The sequence below is a fragment of the Eleutherodactylus coqui genome, chromosome 8 (genome assembly GCF_035609145.1).
Source record: "Eleutherodactylus coqui strain aEleCoq1 chromosome 8, aEleCoq1.hap1, whole genome shotgun sequence".
In the NCBI taxonomy this organism is placed as follows: domain Eukaryota; kingdom Metazoa; phylum Chordata; class Amphibia; order Anura; family Eleutherodactylidae; genus Eleutherodactylus; species Eleutherodactylus coqui.
Genome location: NC_089844.1, coordinates 186,002,616 through 186,015,376, shown reverse-complemented (window position 1 = coordinate 186,015,376; position 12,761 = coordinate 186,002,616). Strand labels below are relative to the sequence as shown.

Genomic DNA, 12,761 nt, shown 5'->3' with positions numbered 1-12,761 from the left:
GACTGCGGACCTAGTAGCGCGGTTTTATTTTGTTGGTTTTCGGAATGTGGCCAGGATTAAGTGGGCCGTGGCGGGGGGATGGTGGGGGGGGGGCTCTCTTGTTGTGTCGGTAAAGGTGAAATTCTTGGACTGCCACCAGACGAACCAATGCAAAGGCATTTGCCAAGAATGTTTTCATTATTGGAGGAGGAGGGGGATGTTTTTGAGGCACTACGTGTCCTCTCCACGTGTCCGTGGTTATATGCACCTTAACAGTAACCGCGTTGGTGGGAAATGGCCTCGCCGCCATCATGTCTTTGGGAAGCCTTTGCTTCCACACCCCAGAGACATACCATTAGCAGCGGTATAGGCAGAGCCCAGAATTCGTAACATTTCAGCTGTAGCATTAGGACAGGCCCCACTAACATATCACTAGCAGCATTATAGGGGGAGCACAGTATTAGTTCCATTTCAGTAATAGTAGCACTCAAGACAGGCCCCAGTAACAATTCCGAAGCAGCAGTATAGGAGGAGCATAGTCTAAGTTCCATTTAAGTAATAGTAGCAGCCTACACAGGCCCCAGGAACAATTCCGAAGCAGCAGTATAGTGGGAGCGCAGTCTTAGTTCCATTTCAGTAGCTGCAGTATAGCCAAGGCCCAAGTTACATTTATGTAGCTAAAGTGTAGGCCAACCCCACACACCTTTCTGTACCATGAGTGCAGGCGAAGAACATAGAAATTGCTATGATTACACTGTAGGTGAGGGCCCAAAAAAATTGGTGTACCAACAGTACTAATGTACCTCAGTAAAAATTGGCCATGCTCAACCAAGATGAAGAAGAGAAGTCTGGGGAAATCCAGGCTTTGTTCATCTTGATGAGCGTAAGCCTGTCGGCACTGTCAGTTGACAGGCGGGTACACTTATCCGTGATGATTCCCCCATCTCACCATCCTTTTACAGTGCTCCCGCCGACTCAGCCTTGACTGGGGAGCGGTGACACAGTCTTGCTGGGGAGCCATAAAGCTGTCCAGGCCCTTAAAGACTGTTGCACTGCCTGGGCTGTACATGCTGCTCGATCTCCGCACCTCCCCTGCTACCTGGCCCTCGGAACTGCGCCTTCTGCCACTAGCGCTGTCGGATGGGAATTTTACCATCAGCTTGTCCGCCAGGGTCCTGTGGTATAGCAACACTCTCGAACCCCTTTCCTCTTCAGGAATGAGAGTGGGAAGGTTCTCCTTATAGCGTGGGTCGAGCAGTGTGTACACCCAGTAATCCGTAGTGGCCAGAATGCGTGTAACGCGAAGGTCACGAGAAAGGCATCCTAACATGAAGTCAGCCATGTGTGCCAGGGTACCTGTACGCAACACATGGCTGTCCGCACTAGGAAGATCACTTTCAGGATCCTCCTCCTCCTCCTCCTCCTCCTCCTTTTCAGGCCATACACGCTAAAATGATGACAGGCAAGCAGCATGGGTACCGTCAGCAGTGGGCCAAGCTGTCTCTTCCCCCTCCTCCTCATCCTCCTCATGCTCCTCCTCCTCCTCCTGAACGCGCTGAGATATAGACAGGAGGGTGCTCTGACTATCCAGCGACATACTGTCTTCCCCCGGCTCTGTTTCCGAGCGCAAAGCGGCTGCCTTTATGGTTTGCAGGGAACTTCTCAAGATGCATAGCAGAGGAATGGTGACGCTAATGATTGCAGCATCGCCGCTCACCACCTGGGTAGACTGCTCAAAGTTTTGAAGGACCTGGCAGATGTCTGCCAACCAGGCCCACTCTTCTGAAAAGAATTGAGGAGGCTGACTCCCACTGCGCCGCCCATGTTGGAGTTGGTATTCCACTATAGCTCTACGCTGCTCATAGAGCCTAGCCAACATGTGGAGCGTAGAGTTCCACCGTGTGGGCACGTCGCACAGCAGTCGGTGCACTGGCAGATTAAACCGATGTTGCAGGGTGCGCAGGGTGGCAGCGTCCGTGTGGGACTTGCGGAAATGTGCGCAGAGCCGGCGCACCTTTACGAGCAGGTCTGACAAGCGCTGAACCACCAAATTAAAGACGTGGGCCAGGCATGGCACGTGCGTGAGGCTGCAGAGCCGCCACCAGGTTACGGCCATTGTCACACACGACCATGCCCGGTTGGAGGCTCAGCGGCGCAAGCCAACGGTCGGTCTGCTCTGTCAGACCCTGCAGCAGTTCGTGGGCCGTGTGCCTCCTATCTCCTAAGCTGAGTAGTTTCAGCACGGCCTGCTGACGCTTGCCCACCGCTGTGCTGCCACGCCGCGCGACACCGACTGCTGGCGACGTCCTGCTGCTGCTGACACATCTAGATTGCGAGACAGAGGTTGAGGAGGAGGAGGAGGGTGCTTTAGTGGAGGAAGCATACACCGCCGAACATACCACCACCGAGCTGGGGCCCGCAATTCTGGGGGTGGGTAGGACGTGAGCGGTCCCAGGCTCTGACTCTGTCCCAGACTCCACTAAATTCACCCAATGTGCCGTCAGGGAGATATAGTGGCCCTGCCCGCCTGTGCTTGTCCACGTGTCCGTAGTTAAGTGGACCTTGCCACTAACCGCATTGGTGAGGGCGCGTACAATGTTGCGGGAGACGTGGTCGTGCAGGGCTGGGACGGCACATCGGGAAAAGTAGTGGCGACTGGGAACTGAGTAGCGCGGGGCCGCCGCTGCCATCATAGCTTTGAAAGCCTCCGTTTCCACAACCCTATACGGCAGCATCTCAAGGCTGATAAATTTGGCTATGTGGACGGTTAACGATTGAGCGTGCGGGTGCGTGGCGGCGTTCTTGCGCTTGCGCTCGAACACTTGCGCTAGCGACGGCTGGACTGTGCGGTGCGAGACATTGGTGGATGGGGCCGAGGACAGCGGAGGTGAGGGTGTGGGTGCAGGCCAGGAGACGGTAGTGCCTGTGTCCTGAGAGGGGGGTTGGATCTCAGTGGCAGGTTGGGGCACAGGGGAGAGGCAGCGGTGCAAACCGGAGGCGGTGAACGGCCTTCGTCCCACCTTGTGGGGTGCTTGGCCATCATATGTCTGCGCATGCTGGTGGTGGTGAGGCTGTTGGTGGTGGCTCCCCGGCTGATCTTGGCGCGACAAAGGTTGCACACCACTGTTCGTCGGTCTCTTTGAAAAACTGCCAGACCTTAGAGCACCTCGGCCTCTGCAGGGTGGCATGGCGCGAGGGTGCGCTTTGGGAAACAGTTGGTGGATTATTCGGTCTGGCCCTGCCTCCACCCCTGGCCACCGCACTGCCTCTTGCAACCTGCCCTGCTGCTGCCCTTGCCTGCCCCTCTGAAGACCTGTCCTGAGTAGGCGTTGCACACCAGGTGGGGTCAGTCACCTCATCGTCCTGCTGCTCTTCCTCCGAATCCTCTGTGCGCTCCTCCCTCGGACTTACTGCCCTTACTACTACCTCACTGCAAGACAACTGTGTCTCATCGTCATCGTCCTCCTCACCCACTGAAAGGTCTTGAGACAGTTGCCGGAAGTCCCCAGCCTCATCCCCCGGACCCCGGGAACTTTCCAATGGTTGTGCATCAGTGACGATAAACTCCTCTGGTGGGAGAGGAACCACTGCTGCCCAATCTGAGCAGGGGCCCGAGAACAGTTCCTGGGAGTCTTCCCGCTCCTGAGCATGTGTCATTGTAGTGGAGTGAGGAGGCTGGGAGGAAGGAGGAGCAACAGACAGAGGATTCGGTTTTGCAGCACTGGACGGCGCAGAACTCTGGGTGGATGATAGCTTGCTCGAAGCACTTTCTGCCATACACGACAGGACCTGCTCACACTGCTCATTTTCTAATAAAGGTCTCCCGCGTGGACCCATTAATTGGGCGATGAATGTGGGGACGCCAGAAACGTGCCTCTCTCCTAATCGCGCAGCAGTCGGCTGCGACACACCTGGATTAGGAGCTCGGCCTGTGCCCACACCCTCACTTGGGCCTACGCGTCCTCGGCCGCATCCACGTCCTCTAGGCCTACCCCTACCCCTCAGCATGCTGTATTACCAGTGATTTCCAAGCCAGGAAAGAAATTGGCGCAAGCCTGCAGCCAAAATAGAATTTTTTCCCTTGTTTTTCAAAGGACAAGCCACACTGCGTGTATTCAATGAATACTACTAAGTTTAATAACTGTGTTGTGGCCCTGCAAATGTGTCACAGAACTGCAGTGATGCAAAGTTATTCGCTACAGCAGATCAGGGATTTCCCATGCAGGAAAAAAATTGGCGCAAGCCTGCAGCCAAAATAGAATTTTTTCCCTTGTTTTTCAAAGGACAAGCCACACTGCGTGTATTCAATTAATACTACTAAGTTTAATAACTGTGTTGTGGCCCTGCAAATGTGTCACAGAACTGCAGTGATGCAAAGTTATTCGCTACAGCAGATCAGGGATTTCCCATGCAGGAAAAAAATTGGCGCAAGCCTGCAGTAAAACGTAGCTGGCTGCGTCTGATTTTTTTTAACGTTCTGCACGCAGCACACACGTACCCAGAGCCCTGAGGACTGTCAGAGGCAGGCGAAATAGAATTTTTTCCCTTGTTTTTCAAAGGAAAAGCCACACTGCGTGTATTCAATGAATACTACTAAGTTTAATAACTGTGTTGTGGCCCTGCAAATGTGTCACAGAACTGCAGTGATGCAAAGTTATTCGCTACAGCAGATCAGGGATTTCCCATGCAGGAAAAAAATTGGCGCAAGCCTGCAGCCAAAATAGAATTTTTTCCCTTGTTTTTCAAAGAACAAGCCACACTGCGTGTATTCAATGAATACTACTAAGTTTAATAACTGTGTTGTGGCCCTGCAAATGTGTCAGAGAACTGCAGTGATGCAAAGTTATTCGCTACAGCAGATCAGGGATTTCCCATGCAGGAAAAAAATTGGCGCAAGCCTGCAGCCAAAATAGAATTTTTCCCTTGTTTTTCAAAGGACAAGCCACACTGCGTGTATTCAATGAATACTACTAAGTTTAATAACTGTGTTGTGGCCCTGCAAATGTGTCACAGAACTGCAGTGATGCAAAGTTATTCGCTACAGCAGATCAGGGATTTCCCATGCAGGAAAAAAATTGGCGCAAGCCTGCAGTAAAACGTAGCTGGCTGCGTCTGATTTTTTTTAACGTTCTGCACGCAGCACACACATACCCAGAGCCCTGAGGACTGTCAGAGGCAGGCGAAATAGAATTTTTTCCCTTGTTTTTCAAAGGAAAAGCCACACTGCGTCTATTCAATGAATAATGTATGTCTTCTGGCCCTGCCTACACAATTCTATCCCTGTAGTATTAATGTCGGGTGCAATGGTCTGCACAGCCGGTTTTGAGAAAAAAAAAAAATATATGCAACACTGCTAACAGCAGCCTGGACAGTACTGCACACGGATAGATGTGGCCCTAGAAAGGACCATTGGGGTTCTTGAAACCTACACTCACTGCTAACACTCTCCCTGCCTAACCACCACTTCTGTCCCTATTGCAGGGCGCAATGCTCTGCAGATCCAATTTTGAAAAAAAAAAAAAAAATACAGTGCTAACACAGTACTGCACACTATTAGATGTGGCCCTGAGAAGGACCATTGGGGTTCTTGAAGCCTACACTAACTCCTAACGCTCTCCCTACAGCAGCTCCAGCACGATAGCACTTTCCCTCAGCTAATTTACAAGACATCTGAGCCGAGCCGCGGGAGGGGCCAATTTTTATATTCGGGTGACATCAGATCTCGCCAGCCACTCACAGCAGGGAGGTGGTATAGGGCTTGAACGTCACAGGGGGAAGTTGTAATGCCTTCCCTGTCTTTCAATTGGCCAGAAAAGCGCGCTAACGTCTCAGAGAGGAAACTGAAAGTAACCAGAACATCGCGTGGTACTCGTTACGAGTACCGAGCATCCCGAACACGCTAATATTCGCCCGAGTATCAAGCTCGGACAAGTACGTTCGCTCATCTCTAATCGTGACCAAAAATAAGGAAAAAAATCACAAAAAAATATGTTTAACCAAAAAATGTAATTTCTATAATAAGCCAAGTTCCTTAAAGTTATATAAAGCTAAATAGTTTTGACTTGTTGGATAACATGTGGAGATGATCATAAGCATATAGGGGCTTATTAACTAGTACTGTCTAAAACCTAGACAGTGCAAACTTGGGCAAGACGGTCTTAAAATGCACCGATTTATTACAAAAGCTTTGCTCAATGATGAATCTGTCGAATTTCAAGATCACCGAGTCTAACCTAAGTTGGCTTAGTTTATGTCAAAATCGTAGGGAAATTCTCACTAATTTGGTGCACTTTTGGGCAGTTTGAAAAAACTTTTTGAAAGTGTCTAAAAATGTGGCACAAAACATGTAAAACCTGCACCAGAAAACTCCTGTATCTTGAATAATAAATCTGCCCCTTTCGATGGTCTAAATATTTAGCCATATTGGTACAAATTCCAGAATTTATGAAAATTAACTAGGGGATGTTAAGCATGTCCTCCTTACAATACAGCCTGCTCTGTACATAAGAACAAAGCTTAATAATGGGCTTTCAGTAAAGTTTTATCTCATGCAATGAAGAGTCTAATTCCCATAAGTACATATTAGTACATAGGTAAAACATACTGATATCAGAGCCAATCCTAAATCCATGCCAACTGAGATATGATATTTACCAGCCCGTTTTCATTGTTGGTTACGGCAAGGTCTTCTCCATTTCCATCAAATGCTTTAATTTCAATCCCGAGATTGGATTCAGGATGTCTCAGCCAGTTTTGAAGCACAGTTTTCACATCTATACTTTGCCAAGACCCGGGTCCTGGATTCATTTCAAGTTTTAATGCTCGGATTCCAATGTGTCTTGAACCATCTTTCAAAGGCTTAATGAGCCTTAAGATTTGCACCACAACTGTTGTAGGCCGCTGGACGGGCTTTAGATGAATCCATAACTGCGCCTTCGATATTTTATTTAGCTGGACTTTAGAGCTCACTTTAAAGTAGCAGCATTTGGGTTTTTCGGTCGTATCGGCTGCAAATTCAGCTGTAAAGTAAAAAAAGACCATAAATCATTTTAAAGTTTTTTCATCATTCTCCTTACAATGTGACTTCTAAGTAGTAATGATTGTCTTTTCTCATCTTTGTTATCCACTTTATACCAACAGCCTCATCATTGCAACAATTGAGACTAAAACACTGAAATAAATAATATGGAAAGTGATTAAATCTATAACGTATTTTACCTCATGTAGTAATACTGGACTGATTTTACTTTTAAACATGAATAGAGATGAGCGAACACCAAAATGTTCGGGTGTTCGTTATTCGTAACGAACTTCCCGTGATGCTCGAGGGTTCGTTTCGAACAACGAACCCCATTGAAGTCAATGGGCGACCAGAACATTTTTGTATTTCGCCGATGCTCGCTAAGGTTTTCATGTGTGAAAATCTGGGCAATTCAGGAAAGTGATGGGAATGACACAGTGACGGATAGGGCAGGCGAGGGGCTACATGTTGGGCTGCATCCTAAGTTCACAGGTCCCACTATTAAGCCACAATAGCGGCAAGAGTGGGCCCCCCCCCCTCCCAACAACTTTTACTTCTGAAAAGCCCTCATTAGCATGGCATACCTTTGCTAAGCACCACACTACCTCCAACAAAGCACAATCACTGCCTGCATGACACTCCACTGCCACTTCTCCTGAGTTACATGCTGCCCAACCGCACCCCCTCCCCCCCACAGCGCACACCAAAGTGTCCCTGCGCAGCCTTCAGCTGCCCTCATGCCACACCACGCTCATGTCTATTTAGAATTGCGTCTGCCATGACGAGGGACCTCAGGCATACACTGCAGAGGTTGGCACGGCTAGGCAGCGACCCTCTTTAAAAGTGGCGGAGCGATAGCCCACAATGCTGTACAGAAGCAATGAGAAATAGAATCCTGTGCCACCGCCATCAGGAGCTGCACACGTGGGCATAGCAATGGGGAACCTATGTGCCACACACTATTCATTCTGTCAAGGTGTCTGCATGCCCCAGTCAGACCGGGCTTTTTAATTCATAGACACAGGCAGGTACAACTCCCTATTGTGAAGTCCCTGTCGACCCACAGCATGGGTGGCTCCCTGGAACCCACCGGCGGTACACAGAAATATCCCATTGCATTGCCCAACACAGCTGAGGTAGTAATGTCGTGCTTAATGCAGGTGGGCTTCGGCCCACACTGCATGCCCCAGTCAGACTGGGGTTCTTTACAAGTGGACACATGTAGGTTTAACTCCCTGTGGACCCACTGCCTGGGTGGGTGCCAGGAAGCCACCGGCGGTACATAGAAATATCCCATTGCATTGCCCAACACAGCTGAGGTAGTAATGTCGTGCGTAATACAGGTGGGCTTCGGCCCACACTGCATGCCCCAGTCAGACTGGGGTTCTTTAGAAGTGTACAGATGTATTAAAAACTCAGTGTGCACCTACAGCATGGGTGGCTCCCTGGAACCCACCGGCGGTACACAAAAATATCCCATTGCATTGCCCAACACAGCTGAGGTAGTAATGTCGTGCGTAATACAGGTGGGCTTCGGCCCACACTGCATGCCCCAGTCAGACTGGGATTCTTTACAAGTGGACACATGTAGGTTTAACTCCCTGTGGACCCACTGCCTGGGTGGGTGCCAGGAAGCCACCGGCGGTACATAGAAATATCCCATTGCATTGCCCAACACAGCTGAGGTAGTAATGTCGTGCGTAATACAGGTGGGCTTCGGCCCACACTGCATGCCCCAGTCAGACTGGGGTTCTTTAGAAGTGTACAGATGTATTAAAAACTCAGTGTGCACCTACAGCATGGGTGGCTCCCTGGAACCCACCGGCGGTACACAAAAATATCCCATTGCATTGCCCAACACAGCTGAGGTAGTAATGTCGTGCGTAATACAGGTGGGCTTCGGCCCACACTGCATGCCCCAGTCAGACTGGGATTCTTTACAAGTGGACACATGTAGGTTTAACTCCCTGTGGACCCACTGCCTGGGTGGGTGCCAGGAAGCCACCGGCGGTACATAGAAATATCCCATTGCATTGCCCAACACAGCTGAGGTAACGTCAGCTGTAATGCAGGTGGGCTAAAAATTAATTTGATTACACTGTAGGCGAGGGCCCACAAAAATTGCTGTATCAACAGTACTAATGTACATCCCAAAAATTGGCCATGGCCAGCCAAGAGGGCAGGTGAAACCCATTAATCGCTTTGGTTAATGTGGCTTAAGTGGTAACTAGGCCTGGAGGCAGCCCAGTGTAACGAAAAATTGGTTCAAGTTAAAGTTCCAACGCTTTTAAGCTAATTGAAACTTATAAAAATTGTTCTGAAAAATTATTTGAGTGAGCCTTGTGGCCCTAAGAAAAATTGCCCGTTCAGCGTGATTACGTGAGGTTTCAGGAGGAGGAGCAGGAGGAGGAGGAGGAGGAATATTAGACACAGATTGATGAAGCACAAATGTCCCCGTTTTGGATGGTGAGAGAGAACGTAGCTTCCATCCGCGGGTGCAGCCTACGTATTGCTTACGTATCGCTGCTGTCCGCTGGTGGAGAACAGAAGTCTGGCGAAATCCAGCCTTTGTTCATCTTGATGAGTGTTAGCCTGTCGGCACTGTCGGTTGACAAGCGGCTACGCTTATCGGTGATGATTCCCCCAGCCGCACTAAACACCCTCTCCGACAACACGCTAGCCGCAGGACAAGCAAGCACCTCAAGGGCATACAGGGCTAGTTCAGGCCACGTGTCCAGCTTCGACACCCAGTAGTTGTAGGGGGCAGAGGCGTCACCAAGGATGGTCGTGCGATCCGCTACGTACTCCCTCACCATCCTTTTGCAGTGCTCCCGCCGACTCAGCCGTGACTGGGGAGCGGTGACACAGTCTTGGTGGGGAGCCATAAAGCTGGCCAGGCCCTTAAAGACTGTTGCACTGCCTGGGATGTACATGCTGCTCGATCTACGCACATCCCCTGCAACATGGCCCTCGGAACTGCGCCTTCTGCCACTAGCGCTGTCGGCTGGGAATTTTACCATCAGCTTGTCCGCAAGGGTCCTGTGGTATAGCAACACTCTCGAACCCCTTTCCTCTTCGGGAATCAGAGTGGGCAGGTTCTCCTTATACCGTGGATCGAGCAGTGTGTACACCCAGTAATCCGTAGTGGCCAGAATGCGTGCAACGCGAGGGTCACGAGAAAGGCATCCTAACATGAAGTCGGCCATGTGTGCCAGGGTACCTGTACGCAACACATGGCTGTCTTCACTAGGAAGATCACTTTCAGGATCCTCCTCCTCCTCCTCCTCCTCAGGCCATACACGCTGAAAGGATGACAGGCAATCAGCCGGTGTACCGTCAGCAGCGGGCCAAGCTGTCTCTTCCCCCTCCTCCTCATCCTCCTCCTCCTCCTGTACGCGCTGTGAAATAGACAGGAGGGTGCCCTGACTATCCAGCGGCATACTGTCTTCCCCCGCCCCCGTTTCCAAGCGCAAAGCAGCTGCCTTTATGGTTTGCAGGGAATTTCTCAAGATGCATAGCAGAGGAATGGTGACGCTAATGATTGTAGCATCGCCGCTCACCACCTGGGTAGACTCCTCAAAATTACCAAGGACATGGCAGATGTCTGCCAACCAGGCCCACTCTTCTGAAAGGAATTGAGGAGGCTGACTCCCACTGCGCCGCCCATGTTGGAGTTGGTATTCGACTATAGCTCTACGCTGTTCATAGAGCCTGGCCAACATGTGGAGCGTAGAGTTCCACCGTGTGGGCACGTCGCACAGCAGTCGGTGCACTGGCAGCTTAAAGTGATGTTGCAGGGTGCGCAGGGTGGCAGCGTCCGTGTGGGACTTGCGGAAATGTGCGCAGAGCCGGCGCGCCTTTACGAGCAGGTCTGACAAGCGTGGGTAGCTTTTCAGAAACCGCTGAACCACCAAATTAAAGACGTGGGCCAGGCACGGCACGTGCGTGAGGCTGCCGAGCTGCAGAGCCGCCACCAGGTTACGGCCGTTGTCACACACGACCATGCCCGGTTGGAGGCTCAGCGGCGCAAGCCAGCGGTCGGTCTGCTGTGTCAGACCCTGCAGCAGTTCGTGGGCCGTGTGCCTCTTATCGCCTAAGCTGAGTAGTTTCAGCACGGCCTGCTGACGCTTGCCCACCGCTGTGCTGCCACACCGCGCGACACCGACTGCTGGCGACATGCTGCTGCTGACACATCTTGATTGTGAGACAGAGGAGGAGGAGGAGGAGGAGGGTGCTTTAGTGGAGGAAGCATACACCTCCGCAGATACCACCACCGAGCTGGGGCCCGCAATTCTGGGGGTGGGTAGGACGTGAGCGGTCCCAGGCTCTGACTCTGTCCCAGCCTCCACTAAATTCACCCAATGTGCCGTCAGGGAGATGTAGTGGCCCTGCCCGCCTGTGCTTGTCCACGTGTCCGTAGTTAAGTGGACCGTGGCAGTAACCGCGTTGGTGAGGGCGCGCACAATGTTGCGGGAGACGTGGTCGTGCAGGGCTGGGACGGCACATCGGGAAAAGTAGTGGCGACTGGGAACTGAGTAGCGCGGGGCCGCCGCCTCCATGATACTTTTGAAGGACTCCGTTTCCACAACCCTATACGGCAGCATCTCAAGGCTGATGAATTTTGCGATGCGGACGGTTAACGTTTGAGCGTGCGGGTGCGTGGCGGCGTACTTGCGCTTGCGCTCGAACACTTGCGCAAGCGACGGCTGAACGGTGCGCTGAACTACACTGCTGGATGGGGCCGAGGACAGCGGAGATGAGGGTGTGGGTGCAGGCCATGAGGCGGTAGTGCCTGTGTCCTGAGAGGGGGGTTGCATCTCAGTGGCAGGTTGGGGCACAGGGGGAGAGGCAGGGGTGCAAACCGGAGGCGGTGAACGGCCTTTGTCCCACCTTGCGGGGTGCTTGGCCATCATATGTCTGCGCATGGTGGTGGTGGTGAGGCTGTTGGTGTTGGCTCCCCGGCTGAGCTTTGCGCGACAAAGGTTGCACACCACTGTTCGTCGGTCGTCAGGCGTCTCTGTGAAAAACTGCCAGACCTTAGAGCACCTCGGCCTCCGCAGGGTGGCATGGCGCGAGGGGGCGCTTTGGGAAACACTTGGTGGATTATTCGGTCTGGCCCTGCCTCTACCCCTGGCCACTGCACTGCCTCTTGCAACCTGCCCTGCTGATGCCCTTGACTCCCCCTCTGAAGACCTGTCCTCCTGAGTAAGCGTTGCACACCAGGTGGGGTCAGTCACCTCATCGTCCTGCTGCTCTTCCTCCGAATCCTCTGTGCGCTGCTCCCTGGGACTTACTGCCCTTACTACTACCTCACTGCAAGACAACTGTGTCTGATCGTCATCGTCCTCCTCACCCACAGAAAGTTGTTGAGACAGTTGGCGGAAGTCCCCAGCCTCTTCCCCCGGACCCCGGGAACTTTCGAATGGTTGGGCATCAGTGACGATAAACTCCTCTGGTGGGAGAGGAACCGCTGCTGCCCAATCTAAGCAGGGGCCCGAGAACAGTTCCTGGGAGTGTTCCCGCTCCTGAGCAGGTGTCATTGTAGTGGAGTGAGGAGGCTGGGAGGAAGGAGGAGCAGCAGACAGAGGATTCGGATTGGCAGCAGTGGACGGCGCAGAACTGCGGGTAGACGATAGGTTGCTCGAAGCACTTTCTGCCATCCAGGACAGGACCTGCTCACACTGCTCATTTTCTAATAACCGTCTCCCGCGTGGACCCATTAATTGGGCGATGAATGTGGGGACGCCAGAAACGTGCCTCT

The 12,761-nt window shown here is 52.0% G+C and overlaps 1 protein-coding gene across 1 annotated transcript in view; it reads right to left on the bottom strand.

The window, feature by feature from the left end:
- LOC136577720 (growth/differentiation factor 8-like) overlaps window positions 1-12,761 on the bottom strand; it is a 52,803-nt gene that overhangs the window by 24,020 nt on the left and 16,022 nt on the right. Inside the window, exon 2 of the mRNA XM_066577638.1 lies at window positions 6,634-6,998. Within this exon, the coding sequence (XP_066433735.1) occupies window positions 6,634-6,998 (365 nt within the window). The remainder of the gene's footprint in view (window positions 1-6,633; window positions 6,999-12,761) is intronic.